The sequence below is a fragment of the Protopterus annectens genome, chromosome 4.part0 (assembly GCF_019279795.1).
Source record: "Protopterus annectens isolate FY-2018-M chromosome 4.part0, PAN1.0, whole genome shotgun sequence".
NCBI lineage: Eukaryota > Metazoa > Chordata > Ceratodontiformes > Protopteridae > Protopterus > Protopterus annectens.
The window spans coordinates 410829070-410851734 of record NC_056733.1 but is presented as its reverse complement, the minus strand read 5'-3'; the positions used below and the strand labels follow the sequence as shown (position 1 = coordinate 410851734).

General features: G+C 43.7%; 1 protein-coding gene across 1 annotated transcript in view; it reads right to left on the bottom strand.

Annotated features, from left to right (window-relative positions):
* Positions 1-22665, bottom strand: part of WSB2 (WD repeat and SOCS box containing 2) — a 542619-nt gene that overhangs the window by 313012 nt on the left and 206942 nt on the right. Inside the window, exon 4 of the mRNA XM_044068353.1 lies at positions 11585-11716. Coding sequence (XP_043924288.1) covers positions 11585-11716 — 132 coding nt within the window. The remainder of the gene's footprint in view (positions 1-11584; positions 11717-22665) is intronic.

Sequence of the window (22665 nt, the reverse complement as noted above, 5' to 3'; positions counted from 1 at the left end):
ACTGCAGCAATGTGGATCTTCGAACATCTACATTTATGGTAGGTAGAAAACTGTACTATGTTCCTCATCTCACATTGCTGCAGTCCTTATTTATGGGTAGAATCCCAAAGCAACGGGAAAGGGAGGTTGGTAAAAATCATAGAGCATTAGGGGCTGCTAAAATGCCCTGTAAAATTGCAGTGGCAAATCCAGCCCTAGACTTAGAATAAAGAGGAAGGTGGTAATGTTTAGAAAAAGTATGCACTGAACTCCAAGTAGCTGCCTCCAAAATGTCTTTTGTAGCTACCCCGCTTAGAAAGGCCGTAGAAGTAGCAGTAGCCCTAGTGGAATGAGGCCTGATTCCAGCAGGAATCTCCTTACCATGATGGGAATAACAGAAAGAAATACAAAACCCAATCCATTTAGAAATAGTTTGTTTTGAAACAGGTTTACCCTGTGAACCCAAAGCAAAAGAAACAAACAACTGCTGAGACTGTCTGAACTCCTTGGTTCTGCTCAAATAATAACGCAACTGTCTGTGAATATCCAAAGTATGCAAAATTTTCTCACCTTTATTTTGGGGGTTTGCATAAAAAGTAGGCAAATGAATAGTTTGGTTTAAGGCCACACTAGAAACCACTTTAGGCATAAAGGAAGGATTAGTACGCAAAGATACCCTATCCTTATGAAAAATCAGGAAAGGCTCCACTGCCATGAGGGCCTGTAATTCAGAAACCCTTCTTGCAGAGGTAATGGCCAACAAAAAAGCAGTTTTCCATGACAAATACTTTAACTCGGCAGTAGCTGCAGGCTCAAAAGGTTGTAGAGTAAGTTTTTCCAACACAAAATTGAGATCCCAAGCAGGAGTAGGAGCTCTACGTGGGGGTCTTATATTCTTTGCCCCTCTAAGAAATTGCTTAAACAAAGGATGAGAGAATAAAGGAGGGTCACAATCATAGTGAGCAGAAATGGCTGCAGCATGGACCTTTATCGAGGAGAAAGACAAACCCTTGTCCAATAACTCAGTAAGACATTGAAGAGCAACACTTAAATCAGGTTTGGAGACATCAAAGTCCTTCCTTTGCTCCAAATAAAAAATCTCCTCCATTTATCAGAGTAAACTTTCCTGGTACTAGGCCTCCTGGCCTCCAAAATAACATTCAAAACTTGTTGTGGAAGCTGAGACCCTCCAGAGTCTAAAACAGAATATGCCAGGCTGTTAGATGCAGAGACTGAATCTTGACATTGAGGAAGTGATTGCCCTCTTGTGACAAAAGGTGCGGAATCAAAGGCAGAGGCCATGGAGGTTCTCGTACTAAACTCCTCAGTAGTGGGTACCAGTGTTGTCGAGGCCAATCCGGTGCTATCAAAATCATGGTTGGCTTGTCTTGTCTGGCCTTCAAAAGGACCTTGGGAAGAAGAGGCAGAGGTGGAAAGGCATATACATGCAGATTGTTCCAACTGAATGATAGAGCGTCCACCTTCCAAGCTGTGTGATGAAACATTTTTGTGCAAAACTTTGGCAACTGGCAATTTAGGGGAGAAGCGAACAGATCTATGTCTGGAGTTCCCCATAACACTGTCAACTTTTGAAATACATGAGGATCCAATTTCCACTCGTGAGGATCCACTATTTGTCTGCTCAACACATCTGCTAAGGAGTTCTGTGCTCCTGGTAGAAACCTTGCCTGAAGATTGAGGTGTAGATTGAGAGCAGTTTCCCACAAAATCATCGCTTGCCTGCAAAGAGGGTAAGAATGGGTTCCCCCTTGCTTGTTGATGTACCACATGACAGTAGTGTTGTCTGTTTGAATCAACACCTGCCCTGGGTGAAGTAAATCTTTGAAAGCCATCAATGCAAACTGGACTGCTAACATTTCCTTCAAGTTGATATGCAAATGTTGGAGTTTGACAGGCCACGTGTCTTGCACCCATTTTCCATTGAGGTGTGCTCCCCAAGCCTTGTCCGAGGCATCTGTCGTTAGAATCTGACTCGCCTCTGGCCGGGTCACAGAGAGTCCCTTGTTTAGGTGACATTCCTGAGCCCACCACAAAAACTCCTTCTGAATGCAAGGTATTATCTGAATGACAGTGTCTAGATCTTGGCAGTGCTGTGTCCATACATTTTTGAGATACCATTGAAGCTTCCTCATATGCAATCTGGCATTGGGAAGCACCAGAATACAAGATGCCATGAACCCCAAGGCTTGAAGGACTGTCCTTGCAGTCAGCCTGGACCGTAGAGACATTTGATGGAAATAAAGAGAAAGGCTTCTTTGTTTGTCCGGGGTCAAAAAGCCATCTGGGAAGCTGTATTCAGTCTCACACCCAGAAAGCACATGTCCTGAGAGGGTACTAGACTGGACTTTGTTTCGTTCACAGAATACCCTAGGCATCTTAACACTGCCATCACATACTGTAGATGATGAAGAAGTTCGTCCTTTTCTTGTGCAATAATCAGGCAATCGTCCAAATAAGGATAAATCTGTATTCCTCTTAGTCTGAAAAAAGCTATCACTTGAGCCAGAACCTTTGTGAACACTCTGGGCGCAGTAGATAAGCCAAAGGGCAATGCAGAGAACTGATAATGTAAATTTCCAGCCCGAAACGCAGGTACCTCCTGCAACTGGGCCTGATAGGAACATGAAGGTAAGCCTCTTTGAGATCCAGAGTAACCATCCAGTGATCTATTCCCAACAGAGGTAAAAGTTGTTGTAAAGTCAGCATCTTGAACTTTGGAATGTCCAGGTAAGTGTTGAGGATAGATAAATCCAAAATTGGTCTCCACGTGTTCCCTTTCTTTGGAACTAGAAACAGGCGAGAATAAAATCCTAGGCCCACTTCTGACAGAGGAACTGGCTGTATAGCTCCTATTTGAAGAAGTAAAGAAATTTGTTTGTGAGCCTCTATCCTTTGCCGAGGAGGGACGTCTGGGATGCCCTTGAAAGGAGGCATGGTATGGAAATAGAACTTGTAACCTCGGTTTATAATGTCCAATACCCATTTGTCCTGGGTGACTAAATGCCAATTTTGCTTGAAAAGAGCCAACTTTCCTCCCAAAGGAGCTGCCAGGCAAAAAGAATCTGGCAGCTGAAAATGCAGGTCATTGGGCCTGTTTACGAAAGGACTGGCCCCTGCCCTCACTAGCAGATTGAGCAGGCGAACTCCATTGTCTCGGCCTGAAGGTACTCTGAGCTCTGCCCCTACCACGCCTAGATCTACCCCTAGACTGAGAATCAGAAGAAGGGTACGTCCACCCCTTAGTAGGCCAATTTCTACTAAACTTTGGAGGCTGTACCTGCAAAAAATCTTTAACAGTCTGCATAGACTTAGCCTTGTCTTCCATTTTCTTTAAGACTGACTCCACAGGAGGACCAAACAAAACTTCAGACTGTAAAGGGGCATCCAGAATTCTAGACTTAACATGCTCAGACAAATTCTGATCCTTAAGCCAGGCGTGCCTACGAATAACTGAACCAGTGGCAGCCCCCCTAGAAGAAGCCTGTAAAGCATCAAAACCACATTGCAAAGAGTGCTTTCCCACCTGTTCAGAAACATGCACTAAATCCTGCAATTCTTTACACTCTATGCCCTCTGCCAAAGCATCCACTTTAGATCTTAGCTGAGAAAGGAGGAAATTCTGATACTTCAACATATGAAACTGGCAGTTCAAAGCTCTCATTGCTAAAGTAGAAGAGGTATGCACCTTCTTACCCCATCTATCCAAAGCTCTAGCTTCCTTATCCAGAGGAACCGGATTCTTAACAACAGAGGCTCCAACACCCTTAGGCCCCTGACTAATAGTTTCTGGGTCCGCCCTAGGACTCTTATAAAGATATTTATGAGCCTCAGGCACCCTGTAATACCTGTCCGGTTTAAATGGAGCAGGAGGCACAGAATCTGGATTAAGGGAAGCTTCCGAGAAAACATCTGAAACAACATCCAAAACCGGAGGTATAGCTAAGGGTCTATGCTGTGGTAAAAACAAGAACTCCCTAAGTCTCTTCCGTGAATCAGAGTAATCCTGTCCTTCCCACTTAAAATGCTCCCTCATGGAATGCAGAGTTTCTGAAAATGAAAAATCCTCTGGAGGAGAAGCAGAAGGAGTGGAATCCTCTGCATCAGAATCAGAATAAGGAGGAAATCTTGAATGTCCTCAGCAGAAGACTCTGAATCATCTGAGGCCTGCTCCAAACTTTCCAACTCTGGCTCCATCCTGGGCCTCTTATCAGGAGGGGGCATAGAACCTCTAATTAAAGTAATCAAATCCTCTGCCATTTTAAGCATGTGCTTTTTAGGCACAGACCCTGAAGAACCAGAACTGACACCAGAGGAAGGCAAAACAGACCTGCCCTTAGAAGGAGCCTTAGAAACAGTAACAGAAGGCCTAACCACCTTAGGTATAGAAGGGAGAATAGTAACCTGAGAGGCCCCTTCAGCCTGACCTGCCTCCTGAGAGGCCACATCATGCAAAATCAAAGTTTCCCCCTGGGACTCAACAGAAACTTCAGCCGGATCCACCTGTTCAGCTGTAGCTTCTAAAGATCCGGCGTCCGTAACGGACGAATCATCCTGCCTAGGCTTTAAAGATTTGTCTTTGCGCTTCTTAGTAGAAGCAGGCGTCGGAACATCCGACGGCATATTATAATTACACCTCTTGCCAAAGACTAACCTAGCGCAATCTAACCTCCGTTTTATAGTGCGCTTATTAAACCTAGCACAAAACCGACACCCAACTACGTCGTGCTCCGGTCCCAAACAAGGAATACAAAGCGAGTGGTAATCCCTATGCGGTATCTGTTTCCCACAAGAAATACAATTATTCACTTTTTCTGACATCCGGTAAGTAACTGAGGCAAGGAAAAACAAAAATATTCCCCAACGGGGTACTTAGCCCAACTTGGTATCGGTCTGAAACTCCGAAAACGAAAAATTTCAGAACGCCGAACGGCACTTGCAACACTGCTTCTGCATCGGACCATGCGGCAAAAAAGACTGAGGATATGACGTCGGTCATGCGCCTTTATACCCCGACGCTCTGATGTCAGATCTAGGCGCCCATGACCGACGTCAGCCTAATACTTTGGTATTCGGGCCGACCGAGGACAGCGGACTACCCATAAGTAAGGACTGCAGCAATGTGAGATGAAGAACATCTGGAAATGTCAGAAAGCAACAGGGAAACATAAAAACTTCTTGAAAGGGGGATGAATCGAGATAAGAAGATAAGCACCCTTGAGGTCCTCAGACACCAAATAAGACTGAGGAAGCAGAAGAGGGAAAAAAGTCTGAAGGGACAACATTTGGAAAGAGGGGACCTTCAGAAAAGTGTTTAGATGAGAGAGAGGTCCAGAATAGGTTTCCAAGTGCCTTTTTCCTGGGCACCAAAAACATTCTTGAGTAAAACCCCCTTCCCCTTTGAGAAATGGGGATTTCTGAATAATTCTGAGTCAAGAGATCCCAAAGTACCCCTTGAAAGAAAGGCAACTATTCCTGAGAGGACTGAGGAATGCCCATAAAAGAGGGAAGATATTTCAAGACCATGAAATACTCTAGGCAGATAAAGGGCAGAACCCAGAAATCCTCAGTAATCTTTAACCAAACAGGAAGAGAAAGGGAAAGAAAGAGGAATGTGGCTGAGAAGAATAGGACAGCACCTGGTTTGTCAGGAAAAGAAGACTTCTGTGGTACAAAAGTTTGGGTAATTTCTCTGAAATTTACACAGAGGAGAAACAAAAACATGCCTAAGTTCCTGCAAGGCCCTGCCCTTATCCTGAACAGATAAACAAATCAGCAGCAGCTTCACTAAACAAGTGTTTGCTGTCCAGAGAAACATCCATCAGCTTAGACTTAATATCCTCAGGCAAAGACTGGAGCCGAAGCTAGACATATCTCTTCACCCAAGAAAGTAAAGTTGCGTACACTTACCATAAATGTAGATGTTAGAGTTTATTCACTGTTGCAGTCATCACATTTGGGTTAACTGCCTGCCAGAGTCTTCGGATTTCTGCTTCGGAAGCTGTCGCTTCTTCCTTGAAATCAGATCGTCAGGGGTATAAAACATGCAGCCAACGCCATTACATCAGTTTTTCTTGACCCAGATGTCAGGTGCCCCCATAATAGGGAGCAATTAAATGGCATGGTAAAACCCCCATCAAAAAGCAAATACACAAGAAAAAATAGACATACCAAGCATAAGGAGAGGTAGAGCCAAGAGAAGTCAGGAGGCTGGAGGAAGGGTAACCAGGACTGCAACAGTGAACACACTCGAACATCTAGATTTATGGTAAGTGTACACAACTGTACTATGTTTTTCATGTTTCACTGTTGCAGTCATCACATTTGGGTTGATTCCCAAAGCTAAGGAAGGGAGCAGGAAGTTAAAGAGCATTAGGGCCAGATATTAATCCCTGCAAGACTGCAGTGGCAAAACCAGCTCTGGATTTAGAAAAGATAGGCAAGTGGTAATGCTTGGTGAAGGTATTTACAGAGCTCCAGGTACCAGCTTCTAGGATGTCCCTGGTAGGGACCCCTCTGAGAAATGCCGCAGAGGGAGATGCAGCCCTGGTGGAATGTGATCTTATCCCCTCAGGGGTAGGTTTTCCATGGTGCTTGTAGCAGAAATGAATGCAAAGGGCTAACCATTTGGAAATGGTTTGCTTTGAAATGGCCTTTCCCTCTCCCCTGCAGCAAAGCTAACTAGCAGCTGCTCAGATTTTCTGGTAGGCTTAGTCCTGTCCAAATAGAATCTCAGTTGTCTGTGCACATCCAGAGGGTGTAGTATTCATTCCCCTTTGTTTTGTGGATTAGGGGAAAAAGGAGGCAAATGAATGGACTGATTTAGGGCCACAGAAGACACCACCTTGGGCATAAAAGAAGGGTTAGTCCTGAGGGAATCCCTGTCCGCATGGAAGATAATGAAGGGCTCCACTGCCATGAGGGCCTGTAATTCAGACACTTTTCTTGCTGAAGTGATGGCTAGAAGGAAGGCTGTTATCCAAGAAAGAAATTTCAACTCAGCTGCAGCCGCTGGTTCAAAGGGGGGAACAGTGAGCTTTTCCAATACAAAGTTAAGGCCCCAAGCTGGAGTGGGAGCTCTCCTGGGGGGGTCTTAAATTTTTGGCCCCTCCAAGGAATTTCTTTAGCAAGGGGTGAGAAAAAAGGGAGGCTCTGTATTATAATGTGCTGAAATGGCAGATTATTGATGAGAATGATAGGCCCCTGTGGAGCATTTCTGTTAAGTACTGCAGAACCTGAGGTAAGCTGGGCACCGTTGTGACCATCCCCTGAGCCAGGCTCCATGAACAGTATCTTTTCCACTTTTCAGCATAAGATTTTCTACTACTAGGCCTCCTTGCCTCCAGAATGACATCCAGTACCTGCTTACTGAGGGATGCTAAGGGACAGCTCAAGGAATTAGCCAGGCTGCAAGGTTCAGGGTTTGAAGCTGAGGGTGCAGAATCTGGCCCGCCTGCTGGGACAGCAGGGAAGGGGTCTGAAGGCAGGTGCCATGGTTGTAGCAGTGCCATACTGTGCAAGAGGGGTACCAGTGCTGTCGTGGCCAGACTGGTGCAATCAGTATTGGCCTTGGCTTGTCCTGTTTGATCTTTAGTAGAACCTTCGAGAGGAGAGGCGGAAAGGCATAAACTGAGAGGCTTTCCCAGGTAAAGGACAGTGCATCCACTTTCCAAGCTAGGCTGTGGGGAGTTCTTGTGCAGAATTTGTTCAATTGGTAGTTCTGAGGGGAGGCAAACCGGTCAATCTCTGGAGTCCCCTATTTGTTCCTCAAGAGGTTGAATATTTTGACATCTAGTTTCCATTCGTGTGGGTCCATGAGATTTCTGCTTAAGTCATCTGCCAGTGAATTTAGTATGCCTAGCAGGAATTGAGCTTGCAGGTGCACTTGGTAGCTCAAGGCTGTGTTCCACAGAGCCATGGCTAGTCTGCAGAGAGGGCACGAGTGGGTTCCCCACTGCTTGTTTATGTACCATATAACTGTGATGTTGTCTGTCTTTACCAATAGTTGTCCTGGAAGAATACGGTCTTTGAAGGCTGTCAGAGCATTCTGTACAGCTAACATTTCTTTTTGATTGATATGCAGGTGCATCTGTCTCGGGTTCCATTTGCCCTGTATGCACTGCCCTGCTATGTGAGCCCAACCATGCATAGTCTGATGCGTCTGTTAGGGTTTGTGCGGCAGGGGGTAGAATCAAAGGGAGTCCCTTGTTGTGGTAGCAGGCCTCTGCCCAACAAAGGAGCTCTGTCTTGATACAAGGAACGATGGAAATAGTTTCCAGGTCTTGAGAATGTTGACACCATAGGCTTTTTAAATACCACTGGAGTTTCCTCATATGCAGTCTTGCATATGGAATTAATAAAATGCAAGAGGCCATGAACCTCAGGGCTTGCAGTATTTTCCTTGCAGATAGCTGGGGTTTTGTGGCCAATAGTTTGAAGTAGGTTGTCAAGTAAACTTGATTCGCTGGAGTGAGGAATGCCATCTGGGAAGTTGTGTTCAAGCTTGCTCCCAGGAATACAATCCGTTGGCAGGGTACTAGGTGAGATTTCTTTTCAATGATGGTGTACCCCAGTGAGGTTAGAAGTTTCTTTACGAATGCCAGGTGTCGTAATAGCAAGTCCTGGCTTTCTGCCTGAATCACACTACCATCCAAATATGGGCAAATCCGAATATTTCTCTGCCTGCAAAATGTAATGGCTGGAGCTAGGGACTTTGTGAAAACCCTGGGTGCAGTAGATAAGCCAAAGGGAAGTGCAGAGAACCGATAAGTGCATGGAGCTTACCCTGAAGCATAGGTATTTCATGTAAGATTCCCTCATTGGGATGTGCAGGTAAGCTTCCTTTAAGTCTGGGGTTGCCAGCCAGACATCCTTGGTTAGCATGTGGCAGAGTTAGCATTTTGAATTTTGGAACTACCAGACAGGTCCTGGATAGGACGCCAGTTGTTGTCTTTTCTGGGTACCAGAAAAAGCCTTGAATAAAAGCCTAGTCCCCTTTGTTCTGCTGGGATAGGCTGATTAGCCCTGATATTGAGGAGAGACAGAACCGGCTGTTGGGCCTCCGCCCATTGATTTGGGGGTAGGTCTGGCCAACCACTTGGTGCTGGTAAGGTGTGGAAGTAGTTTCCCAAGGATACAGATTCTATGTTCAAAACCCAGTTGTCCTGGGTAATGAGTTCCCAGTTTTTTGCATGCACAGCGAGCTTTCTTCCTAAGGGGGCAGGTTGTAGAGCAGGGCTTGGAAGGGTTAAGGTTAAGTCATTGTGCCATTTTTCCGTAGGGGGGTGGCTTACTACTCCCTGCTTTGGAAGTGGGAGCCCCCCACTACTTAGGTTTGTGTGAAGCCTGAGAATGTAGCCTAGGTGGTCTGCTGTTCCTGGGTTTGGACTGAAAAGGCCTAGAAGGGACTAGAAAGGACCAGTTCTTTGAAGGCCATTGCCTACTGAATCTGGAAGGCTGTACTTGTAGGAAATCTTTAACAGTTTGCATAGATTTAGCTTTTTCCTCCATTGTTTTGAGGACTTCTGCTTTGTTGCCAAAAAGGCGGTCTGGGTTTAAGGGAGCATCCAGTAATTTAGCTTTTACATGATATGGCAAGTTTTGTTCCTTAAGCCAAGCATGCCTTCTAAGTACAGACCCAGTGACAGCAGCCCTGCAAGATGCTTCTAAAGCTTCAAAACCACATTGCAAAGTAGGTTTACTAACTTGTTCTGCAAAATGCATTAAATCTTGTAATTCTTTGTGTTCAGTACAGTCAGGAATCAACATTTTCTGTTTAAATTAACATGCTGCTGATACTTTAACATATGAAACTGGCAATTTAAAGCCCTGATGGCCAAAGTAGCAGAAGTTTACGCCTTCTTACTTCATCTGTCTAAGGCTCTATAATCTCTATCAAAAGGAGTAGGATTTTTGGCAGCAGTAGCCTTAATGCCTTTTGGTCCTTGGGAAATGGTCTCTGGATCCACAGAATGATTCTTGAAGAGGAAATTGTGAGAGTCAGGTACTCTGTAAGGGGAAAGGCTAGATTTCAAGAAAGCATCATCTATAATGTTCAGAACAGGAGGGATAGCTAAAGGCCTGTGTTGAGGTAGGAGTAAGAATTCCCTAAAACTCTTTTTGGAGTCAGAGTAATCCTGGCTTTCCCAGCGGAAATGCTACTTAAGAGTGTGCAAGGTTTCACAGAAACAAAAATCTTCTGAGGGGAAGTAGAGGGAATGGAATCCTCTGCATCAGAATCCTCATAAGTAGATAAGGGCAAATCCTGGTAATCAGAAGGAGCAGAAAAATCAGATTCCTGATCAGAAGAATCAGAAAAACTCAGTTCTAGGTCTCTTAGAGGGGGAAGGCTGGCTTCCCCTAATCAAGGTAATAAGGTCTTCGGCCATTCTAAGCATTTGTTTTTAGGCATATGGGAATGGGCCTGCAGTTTGGTTGTCAGTTTTCTAGGCGTGGTGCGAGTTTTAGGCCTGGATGAAAACGATGGTGTGGGTTTAATATGAATGTCTGTAGGCCTGAATACACCCTCAGAAGCCAGTGCTTGCACAGCAGCTCCGGACCCATCCAGGTAGAGACATCCACAGGTTCCACAGTCGAAGAAGCATCTCACGGCATACCGGACTCCGAATGGATCTCAGTAGAGGCCTGCGATCAGACGTAGCGGGTATCAGGGGCTGCGAAAGCGCCTCACTGAGTACCGGCGGACTGGCTACTAGCTTAATGGAAGCGTCGTCGGCAGTTTTGGACCTATGCGGTCTGTCTCTTCACTATGATTTGTATTCACACCGATATGTTTGTACAGGTAGTTAGTGAGAACTTATGTTTAATATCCCTTAAATGTGCCTGTATATCTGTTCTAAAGCTGGAGCCAGTGTAAAACATAAGGGTGCCTTGGGAGTTTGTGCTGTTGACTACTTCCACTGGGGAGTTTCTGATTTATGACCTACCCCTTGGTTATTACCTTCCTCTGCATTTTCTTGTTTACATCCAAAGGCTACTCCCCTCTATGCACCATGCATCTTAGATTAATGCCCCCTTCCAGGAATGGATACACCCATCTCTCCCACCCAGTGCCCCAGATGCTCAAGCCACTAATTTTAGAGTCACCTGGGCCATAATTAAGGGTGGGTACTGCTATGATTCTTTATATCTTCACTTCAGATTTCATATCAAAGAATACTATGAACTGATTTCAAGTTACCCAAGCAAAAGACTAACAGCTCACCCTCTCCTTCATCTGGAACATACAAAAAAGGGGGGGGGGGGGACACATTACCGGAGATTGAACCTGTTCAACACACATGCAATCAAAATACAATTCGTAATTCTGTTAATCAAACTGGTGAAATGTGAAGTAGCAGTAATAATTTGCCTGTCAAGAAAATATTCATCAAAAAAGCACTGGTGCAAGAAACATACCTCAAGCAAGAAAATTAAGTAGCAATATTTGCAAACAAATCTGCATCAGTTAAAGGCAGGGGAAGCAACAACTTGCATAATATACAAAACTGCTGATGTTTTCAAAAAAGGTCAGTTAGTATCCAAGTACATCTATTACATTATCAGAAAAGGAAACTTGTTTACTTACCATCCCTTTTTAAATCCCAGACACACAGAGTCTTGTCACGGGAAGCAGATACCAACAGCAGGCTTCCATTGGGTGCAAAAGCCAGGTGTCTAACAACATCCTGGTGACCCACTAAATCAAAAAGAATGCAACCTGCAACAGAAAAAAATGTTGTTTTAACAATATATAAAAACAATAAAGAGCAGCAACAAAAAAATTAACATATTAATAAAAACTGTTATCCTGTCATATTGTGCTACAAGACAGCAAAGGTACAATCATCAAGGAGATGTGCTGTCTACTAAATCCCAGTCTGTTAAAGGATGTCTTAAAAACACTTATGTAGACATACCATGAAAGATTATCAACATTCTAGAACCTTTGTGCTGGGATACAAGACCTGAATTGCCTAGTCATAGTAAGGTCGTACTAATTTATTTTCTACAGGCTAGCAAAAAAATAAGAAAATGGATATAAAAACTATGTCAAATGTAATGGAAGTGTGGAATATTGAAAATATAAAAGAAATGGAGATAGGATCTTTAGAAAAGAAGTTGCTTCTGAAATCCAGCTGCCCATAATAGCTGTTTAAGGTTTAGGACTTAGATTTTCAATGTGATGAAGTCAAGATGACTCTCCCAAACTCTTCCTTAAATGGCAAAAGTAATCTTTAGCAGTTAACAGGCGTTCTTGATGAACACGGATGACTAGAACCAGTAAGCTAGTCTGCCTCAAAGTTATCATCTGTCTGTGAACCAGACTACTTTCAAATTATTCATTGATTTATAACTCGGAGTTCTAAATAACTAGTGAATCGGTTTAATCTGTGTTTTTAACTGGATGTGAAATCAAGTTAATCCTAACAGTTGTTCGAATAACTGGTGCTACATCTACATTTAACTAAAGCTGAATTCCACACTACATTCATCTTGTTCCAGATGACTTTAACCTGAGCGTTTTTTTTTTTGTTTTTTTTTTTAAATCACATTCCAGGACCTTCCCACTGACTCTCTTACCTGTAGCCTTTTGCCTCATTCGGTCACCCAAGAGTAATACCCAGACATCCTCGAACTGGTCAACTGCCTTCTGGCTCATTTGTTTTGATTCAGGGGCCAAATTGGCCTACTTTCCTTAAGACGAGGGTCAGAAATTAGAAAGCAGGCCAATGTACTGTTATTGTCGAGGTCCCTATTCCATCCCTCCTAATTGCTCCCCAAAGGTGGCCTATGGCTGCCTGGGTGGAGAATAATTTGCATTCTCCCACTCCTATCACTTCTGACTAAGCAGCGCATTTGTCACTTTGCCTGTGATAGATGCCAGGGCACTGCTATCACCTACTACAGCAGGTACTGCTAATGTGGTTAGCCAAGACACCTCCTTACCCCTCCAGTACAGCAGGAAAGCTGGCATTAGCCACTCAAGCCAATCCTCCCTCACGCAGTCCCTCTAACGTTAGTTCTGCTAATCAAAAACAGGTCAATTAGTTCACATTCAGGGCTTCATCCCACTATGCCACAGAGCCAGGAATATCAATGGATCTTGACTTTATGCATCCCTTGTGTTAATGTTGTAACACCTTCCCATTCATATCTTTCCCATGCCTACAAGCTACAAATGATTGCAAGTATATAGGTCTAGCAAAAGGGAAAACAGTTTTTCAGGACACTTGCTAGTCATTTAAGAGGGCTGGGAAGAAAAGTTATATAGTTGAGATGCTCAGGCTGTGTGGTGGCAACATGACTGAGGAACTAGTGAGGGAGGGGTTATGTACCCTAAGAGGACAGAATCTCTAAAACAGAAGCTGGAAGGCATGTATGAAGGCTGTTAGAAGAGCTCATTAAGGGTATGAGTGAGCTAAATGGATTGGATAATAAAGATAGCACTCGAGACTTAGGAAACTGCTTTAAGGAGGGCAGAATTGGAGGAACTGATGTGAATGATGGAAAAGGGAGGGCAAGGGGTGAGGGGAAGTCAAATCCAATAAGGAGAAGCAAAAAAGAAAGGTACATGGAAGGGACAGTATGAGTATAAACTTAGTAGTTTATCTTGGAAAAAGCCATAATGAAGGTGAGCAAGGGAGTACAGGAACATCAGTGAAGGAACAGCACAGAACAGTGATGGAGACAGAGTAGCAGCAACAGTTACCCCATGGGGAATAAGATGAAGAAAAGACAATAAGACGATGTATAGAAGGGGAAAAGGAGCAAGCATATGCCAAAATGAAGGAGGGTGTTAAAAGCACTGGAGGAATCAGAAGGATGGACAACACCATGCAAAAGATACAGGAAGGCAAGGTGTGGTGGGAAAAAAAAGACAGCCCAGTGAGAGAAACATTACAGACATGTCTACTCTGTTAGGTCCAGGAACAGCTTAGTAAATGGAATAATTAAATCTGGAAGGAGTGGTCAAGACACAAAGGTGGGGGGGGGTCTTATTGCCATGGTTGATCGCGCCTAAGAAAGGAAAGTAGAAATCAACATAAGTTACAAGGACAAGGGGGCTGTTCACAAATTAAGGTTCATGTAGGCACAAATTACATTTTTGGAAGCAAAAGTCAATAAGGTAGTCATCAGAAATACAAAGTCAGTACTTGCTTGAAGGCTGTAGGATTAGGATTGATAGCATTCTCTCAGGTATTGCTAGAGATCAACATCAACAAAGTATGGAAGAAAAGCACTGCAATACAAGAGCTTACTTATGGGCTGAATGAGTAAGCATGGAATCATCAACAAAGCAGCACAGTGATAGTGATGAATGTGAACACAGACAGAAGGAAGCCAGTACAGTACATTTGTGTAAACTGCATGTGCAAATTCATCACTGCTGCAGTAGTCTTTAGGCTACATAGGTAGTTTCCAGCCTAGGGAACATCTGGCCAACTTTAAAAAGTTCTAGCTCCTTCCAATCCTTTACTCTGAATGGTGACTGTCTAATCAGATGGAAGGAAATCAGCAGATTGAAGCTTTTTTCAAGACCTTCTTGCCCATACAAGGAGAAAACAGCCTAGCAATCCTGAGTCAAACAACCAATGATAACAATAAACCATATAAAGTAGAACCAAACACAACTCTACTTTCTATCCAAACTACAACTATATACAAGAGTGGAGGAGGGGGAGAGGGTGGGTAGTTGTGGCTACTGGAGGCAGTGAGAACATCTACTGTTATGGGTAAGTGCAACTTGCACAACTATAATGTGATCATCATTCCCCACTGTTGCAGTAGCCTTTAGGAAATATGGGTTGATTATCAAAGTCTACCCAATTTGGGAGGAGCATAGCTCTCAATCAGGGACAAATCTCAACAGAATCCGGGACAACTCCACAAATAATCAGGGGCACTTTTAAAATACAAGTATTATTAACTTTAGACATTAACAGAATAAGAGAATGCGAATTACTATACATTTTCTGAAGTAAAAATTCTATAATTCTAATTACTGTCATTATTTATTAAGTACAATCCACCACCTTTTGCCCAAAAGTCACCAGTTATTGGAGGGATTAAGAGGGACATAGCTAAAATTTGAGTCAAAAGCATGGATGTCGCTGAAAATCAGAGACAGTTGAGAGGAAGGTTATGCATCCAGAAGACCCTGGAAAATGGTCCTAGAAAGGATAGACCTTGAAAATAAATCCAGTTTGCAATACTTTGTTCACAAACAATCAATCATGCAAAACCAAATTCCTAGACTTCCAAGAGTGGTTAGTGTGACGCCCGTGCCCTGGCCCAGCAATCGAGGAGCCTCAATCCTCACCACCAACACCAGTCAGGGGCGTCTCATATAGGAGGAAAGGATAACAAATACGCACAGTAAAGTGCAATTTCCCTTAAGAGCACACAAAGATCATAGTCAGTCCGGGGCTGGTTGCTCCCTTGCTCTCCAGGTCCCCAATAAGACTCTCCACTGGCACAGCTATAGGGTCCAGATCTCATCCTAGTGGGCAAGCTAAAACCTCCAGCATCCTCTCTGTAAAACCAGTGTTTTGTGTCCCTGCCCAAGTAGCTGACACACACACACACTTTGAGAAGAGTTTATACAACCACACAGACACTCCGGGGGAAGGCTGGCACAGGTTCTCCAGCTGTGCCCCTTTTTCCCCAGACTATACGGTAGTACTAACTGCCACTACCCACTAATATTTATCAGCTACCCAAAGGCCCTTAAAAGGGTGTCCAATTATTACTGTGCAATATTATTATCCAATTGGTAGTACAGCCCAGGGCTAAAGCTATTGAAGTGGCTTTGTACAATTTTACCAAAGACATGCAAGTACTCTAGAGAGCTTAAATTATCTCTACAAAAACAGCCACAGTTGAAAGGGTTTAAAAATATTTAATAAATACTTAAAACACAAGACAGTACTTTTTACTACACAGTGCTAATCAAAAGTTCAGAGATCACAGAGAAATACTTAAAATAATTCAGTAATACTGTTCTGACATCACAAAAAAACACTTAGTCTAATCTTTGTAGTTTCTCGCTATTTCTAAGACAAAACCCAAGTCTAAGATAAACTTACATATAGAGCAAGACAGTGCTGGTGAGTTGGATGGTCAAGACAAAAATGCTTAATGCTCTCGGATTCTCTCTATTTTTAAAATCACATTCCTGGTTCACATTACATCATACTTCACACTTCCCTGGGTTCCCAGGCTAACAAACTACATTTACAGTCTTCACCTCTGGGCAGAAACCAGAGCAATAAAGGGCATTTGTGCATGCAAATTCTGAGCATTGACTCTGGCCTTAAAACAGCAAGAATTCCTTCATCTAGACTGGCCAGAGCCGTGTTTACATCAAAGGGTCACAACATGCTTTACTTGGTCAGTAGAGTGCACCGTTACATTTTTTCAGTTCCACATAGGTTCATAGGTAGGTACTAGGGCTAATCTGCCAGAGAGCATTTATGAGCCTAGCCAGAGTGTGTCGGCTTTCGCCGCCCCATTGATTAATTAACTGAGCCTCGGTCAAGCAGAGCCAATGAAGTGATCCCAGGGGTGTATTTTCCGTTACCCATCCATTCGTCAAGGCTTCTCTTGAAGAGCGTTAGTGAGAGGCTCTGCCTAATGTAGTTAGGAATTTTGTTCCAAAGCATGGGGAGTCTCTGACAGGAATCTATCCCTCTAGCATGTTCTATTTATTGTTGTGGCAAGGTTTAGCTCACTAGAGCGTGTGGCTCACAGTGACTTGGATTTCTTTAGGTGGAGCATGTCCATCAATTCTGAGTTGGACATGGCTTTGTAAGTCAGGCAGAGATCACCTCTGAGTAAGCGATATGCCACTGAGTATAACTGGAGTTTTTTCAGTCGGGCTGCACAGGACATATGTTTGAGGCCAGTAATCCTCTTGGTGAGGTGCTTTTGTGGTCTTTCCAGCTGTTGGAAGTGTCTTGTGAGGTACATCCCAAATGGGGCATTGTACTCTATGATGGGTCTGATAGGTGACGAGTAGAGGAGCACTATAACCTCTATTGCTATATGCGAACCCCTTAGTAATTACATGAGCCACAGAGAAGGATTTCCTAACTACTTTGGCAATATGATTGTCAAAGGAGAGATTACTATCTACCTAGGTCCCCAGATCTCTTATTACCTCTTCTTTATTAAGGGGGGTGCCGCCTATGCGGTAATTTGTGGGTGTTTTGTTTTTCCCAAATGGGATGACTATGCATTTTTTGGCATTTAGCTTGAGGCCATGACTTTGACACCAGGTGTCTGTCTCAGTAAGGCCTTTTTGAAGGATATCCGTGTCAGCCAGAGAGTCAGTTATGGCTCCCAGTTTGCAGTCATCAGCGAACTTGCTTAGCCATAGTCCTCCTGTGTTTGCCTGTACTTCTGAGAAATCTATGCCAAACAGTAGGGGTCCCAGAACCGAGCCTTGCGGGACACCACTTGTGACTGGTCTAGAGTTGGACCTGGAGCCCGCTATTCTTACCGTGTGAGTTCTGTCTGTAAGCCAGTTGGCAACCCATCTTGTGACGTAGGGGTTTATGTTCAGGCTGGTGAGTTTTTCTATAATACCAGAGTGAGGAATGATGTTGAACGCCTTGGCGAGATCAAGGTAGGCTGTGTGAACCACCTTTCCCTTGTCTATGGCCTTGGTGAATGTCTCGAAGAAGTCAACCAGGTTTAGTAAGCATGATCTGCCCTTAAAGCCGAACTGGGTCGGGTCAAGTGTTTAGAGGTTCCCAATTGTTAATGAGTTCCATGATGATGCGCTCCATAGCCTTGCAGACCAGGATAGTCAGACGTATGGGGCATTAGTTACCAGGGTCAGTTGTGGCCCCTCCTTTGTGGAGCCGAATAACCATTGCTGTGTGCCATTCTATGGGCACGTAGCCTGTGAAGAGGCTGAGGTTGAACAGCGTGTTTACGTGGGGGGTTAGTTCGTTCTGTAGTTCGTGCAAGACGCAGCCTGGGACACCATCTGTCCCCATTGATGCTGTGTTTTTGGCTTTTGAAGTGGCTATTTTCACCTGTGCTTCTGTGATTTCTGGGACACTACACTTTTCCGGTATTGTTGTGGGCCTTTCTGAAAGTGAGAGGGAGGTGAAGTTTGCACTGAATCTATCTGCCAGGATGTTGGCAATATCAGTAGGTTCAGTATATTTTGTGTTATTTTGCACTAGCTCAGAGCAGATCTGCGAGTTGCCACTTAGATGTAACACTAGTTTTACCATTTAAAACAACAAGCCTGTGGTTTACATTAATATTTACAGATGACAGAATTATCTCCAAAATTCTATCTGGCTAGGCTGGCAGCCTTCACCTATCTTCACCCAATCTTCACATATCCCCCCCCCCCCCCCCCGGAGAACTCCAGCTAGATTTTCAAGTGACCCTTGAGAAATGCTGCTTGAGAGAGTTAGGTCTATCGGAGTATACCTTACCCCGTTCCTCGTCTTGAAAGCCCATTTACATTGACACTGCTAATCCCACTGTGGTGCTGCACAGACATATCATATGCTTGCAACCCCAGGCTCCATCTAAGCAACTTGCCATTTTGCTGGCTGGCTCTGTTTAAACATGTTAGGGGGTTGTGATCTGTCATAACAGTGAATTTCCTTCCATACAGATAAGGCTGAAGTTTCTGCAGCACCCACACTATGGCTAGACACTCCTTTTCTACAGTTGCATAGTATTCCTCCCTGGGTTGGAGCCTACAACTGAGATAAACCACTGGGTGCTCTTACCCCTCTGAAGAAATCTGGCTAAATACAGCCCCCACTCCATGGTTCGAAGCATCCACCTGCACAATAAATTCTTTGCTGTAATCTGGACTGGCTGACACAGTGGGTCCACCCAAAGCTTCTTTAAGCTTCTGGAATGCCTGCTCACATGCTGGGGTCCACACTACCTTATCTGGCCTGTTCTCCCTTGTCAGGTCTGTGAAGGGAGCAGCTATGGTACTATAACTGGGGACGAACCTTCTGTAGTACCCTGCTGTCCCTAAAAATGCCCTCACCTGTTTTTTTAGTAACAGGTGCAAGCCATGCCTGAATGGCTGCCACTTTGGTAGGTTCTGGCCTTTCTTACCACTCCCCATTCCATGTCCTAGGTAGGAGACCTCTGCCATAACCACCTGACATTTGCTCGGCTTAATGGTTATCCCTGCCCTCTGTAGTCTGCCCAGCACCTCCCTGACATGCTGAAGGTGCTCTGGCCAGGAATGGCTGTAGATGGCAATATCATCTAGGTAAGCAAGGGCAAACCCTACTGCTCCTACTAGGATATGATCTACCAGCCTATGGAAAGTTGCTGGAGCATTCTTCATCGCAAAGGGCATCTTTGTGAACTCATACAAGCCAAAAGGAGTCACAAAGGTTGACTTCTCTCTCACACTGGGAGTCAAGGGCACCTGCCAGTAACCCTTTGTAAGATCAATGGTTATAAGATACTTAGCCCCACCCAGCTGCTCTAGGGCCTCATCTGTCCTAGGCATAGGGTAAGCATCTGACTGTGTGTGACTAATTTCCTGTAATCCACACAGAAACTGGTGCTGCCATTCTTCTTTGGCACCAGCACCACTGGGGAGGCCCAGGGGCTGTTGGACTCTTGAATCACCCCTAGTTCCAAAATCTCCTGCACCTCCTCTCTCAGAGTCTGTTTGACTCTCTCAGGCACTCTATAATGGGTCTGCCTAACAGGCTTTTGGGGTCCTGTATCCACCTGGTGCTGCCCCAGGTGGGTGCACCCTGGTTTCCCAGTGAACATGTCCACAAATTCCTGCAACACTGCTCGGATTTCTCAAACCTGGGTAGGAGATAGCTGCTGGGACATTGCTACCCCGTCCACTGAGGTGTCAGCCCGAGCCTCAATGAGATCAGTCCCCAGATCTCCCTCAGACTTCTCTATGGCCAGTTATACCTCAAATTTTTGAAATGCTCCTAAACTGTTGAAGGCTGAAGGCACTAAATAATAATAATGTTTGCATTTCAGACTTCATACCCTTGAGAAAATGCATACTAATACAAATATTCTAGCAACTTTCTAAGTTTATAAGAGCGATATTTAAAATCAGTTCCTGACATCCAGCCCTTGTTCCCCCATTATTTTTGGCTTTGTCCAGAATTCTTGTGCTGATAGGTTGACAGGTGTTTGAGGTATACCCTTGTGATGAGTGTAACTTGTAAAGGACATTCTTCATCTCTACACATTGATGACTTTGCTGTTATATGTTTTATCTCGTATTATAGTCTGTATCTTTTTCTATTTTAAATCACCTCCTTTAAATAAGAAATTGGTGTTTATTATAGGTGGACATTCCTACTAACAGAAGATTTGTAATGTACATATTTAAACTGATATGTTTGTACCCACTTGGTGCAATATGTGGCATATTTTCTTTTGCAACAACAAGCAATTTCCAGGGAGGGGGACTTTTATACATTAAGCTGCATAATTTTGACAATGCAGGGATTATAGGCAAGAACTTGTCATGCATTGCAATGCATATTAATTTTCTGAATTTTTTCTATATATGGGTTTATCGACAAGTGGTGGTATTTTATTCAACAAATGAATGAAAAGATTTCATTCAATGTGCTTTATTTTTTCTATGGTGGCAGTTACTTTTTTTTTTAAGATATGTGGTCACCGGTCACTTATGTTAAAAATGCTAGGCTACGTTTTTCTCCTGGAGAAAGGATGTTTTGTGTACTTGGTCATGTGTTCTATTTATCTTATTATGGTTATGCCAGGCCTTGTGGCTCCTTTCCACATCTCATAAGCCATACTGTTAGTTAAATGACAGGCTTGCAAATTGCCAACAGGTGTATAGGTAGTCTGTGGTTTAGTGAAAGCGTGCCGTATGATGGACTACCGCCTGATCTAGGATTAGTTCTCTATACCTGCTGAGTGTCAAGATAGACTCCCGTTTCCTTGTGATTCTGAGAAGAATAAAACAGATTCTGGAGAATGAAAGATTGTTATGCTGCTATTAGGTGCACATTAGTTCATTCCCTTTCACTCCAAAGCAGTCAGATTGCCAGGGCATCTCTTGTGCATAACCCTCTTCAGGTCACCCCTCAGAAACATGGCTTTATCTGTAGCAGGCAACTCAGTACAAGTCAGGAAAATCCTACTAGGACAGCTGAACTTTATTTGGGGTTAATCAGAGTCTCTTTAATCGATGGCAGGTGCGTACCCAGGAAGACTGAATGCTGTAATTAAATCAAAAGGTCCTTCAACAAAGTATTAGTCTACAGGTGTACACACCAACAGTCTGAGTGGGCATCCAACACAGGTATGGGACATACTGGACACCCACCAATGAGTGGTGTCACTGTGCAGTTGGTATATATAATTTTTTTTTTTGGGGGGGGGGGGGTGGCTCCACTTGCAAAAAGTTTTTTTTATTTTTAATTTTTTCAGCTCACTGTGTTCAGCATGTGATTTACGGTGAAAAGTGGTGCTTGTGCATACATGATATTGAATGGGTCGCTTGAGTGAATGCTTCATTTGGTGGTTGTACATACTTGGAAATGCTACTGAAGTTTCATTTAGGGAAGTGTTTAATTTTGGTGATTGTGCATACCTCAACATTCTACTGACTACTACTGGGTTGCTTGGGTGATGTGTTCATGCTGGTGATTGCACATACTAGGAAATGTTACTGAAGGGTTGTTTGGGGACACGTTTCATTTAGGTGCATGTATACCTGGACATAATAATGAGGATGTTGCTTGGGGAATTAATTCATTGCGTGTCAGTGAAGTGCTTGTGCATACATGGTCTGACTGCAAAAATGACTGCTGGGCAAAATAGTTTAGTGTGTCATTTTGGTGCTTGTGCATACACAATGCAAACAACTGGATGGGTTACTGGGGAAACATAGAAATTAAGTCTACAAAGTACATCTGGTTACATTACTTATAATACAACACAGAAATTTAATTATAGCGGAATATGCCAGCATATAAGACATGAGATACACCAGTGACTTTAATAGTATAACGTAAATTAAGCAGACAAGAAATCACTTCTGCTTGTATTCGATTTGTGATTATACTCAGCAGTTGCACGTCAGGCCTGGTAAGCCGGTACGTAAAAATCAACTGCCAATCATTAGTGGACCGGAGTGCCGCTGTGGCGACCCCTAACCGGGAAAAGCCGAAAGAAAGTTGCATGAGTGAGATAAAGGTTCTCACTACTTGACTACTGCCAGCATGGAGCTACCACATTTTTTGTGCATTTTTCCTGGCTTTGTCAGCCATGTGTGGAATTTAGGTTGGAGGAATGGCTCAGTAACATCTAGGTGTTATACTATTTTATTGGATTACTCAAGTGTAGTGATATTGATTCTGCATTACACAACAGCTGCACAAGGTAATATAATAAATGCCTAGTCAACATGTTATGTGCAGCAATTATCATCTGTGTCTGAGCATGCATAACTTAGCAGGAATGAAAGGAAGGTCATTATCACATTAGCAATAAGTCGGTTACAATATACCACTGACTCATCACTTTTCAGGTAAAACTCACAGCAGCTGTCACTGTTATTCACATAAGCAGCAGTCGTTATCACATTGATGAATGCACAAGCTAGATTCTGTTTTTTCTCTGCTTGGAGTCATTTTAAGCCACACACCCCCATTC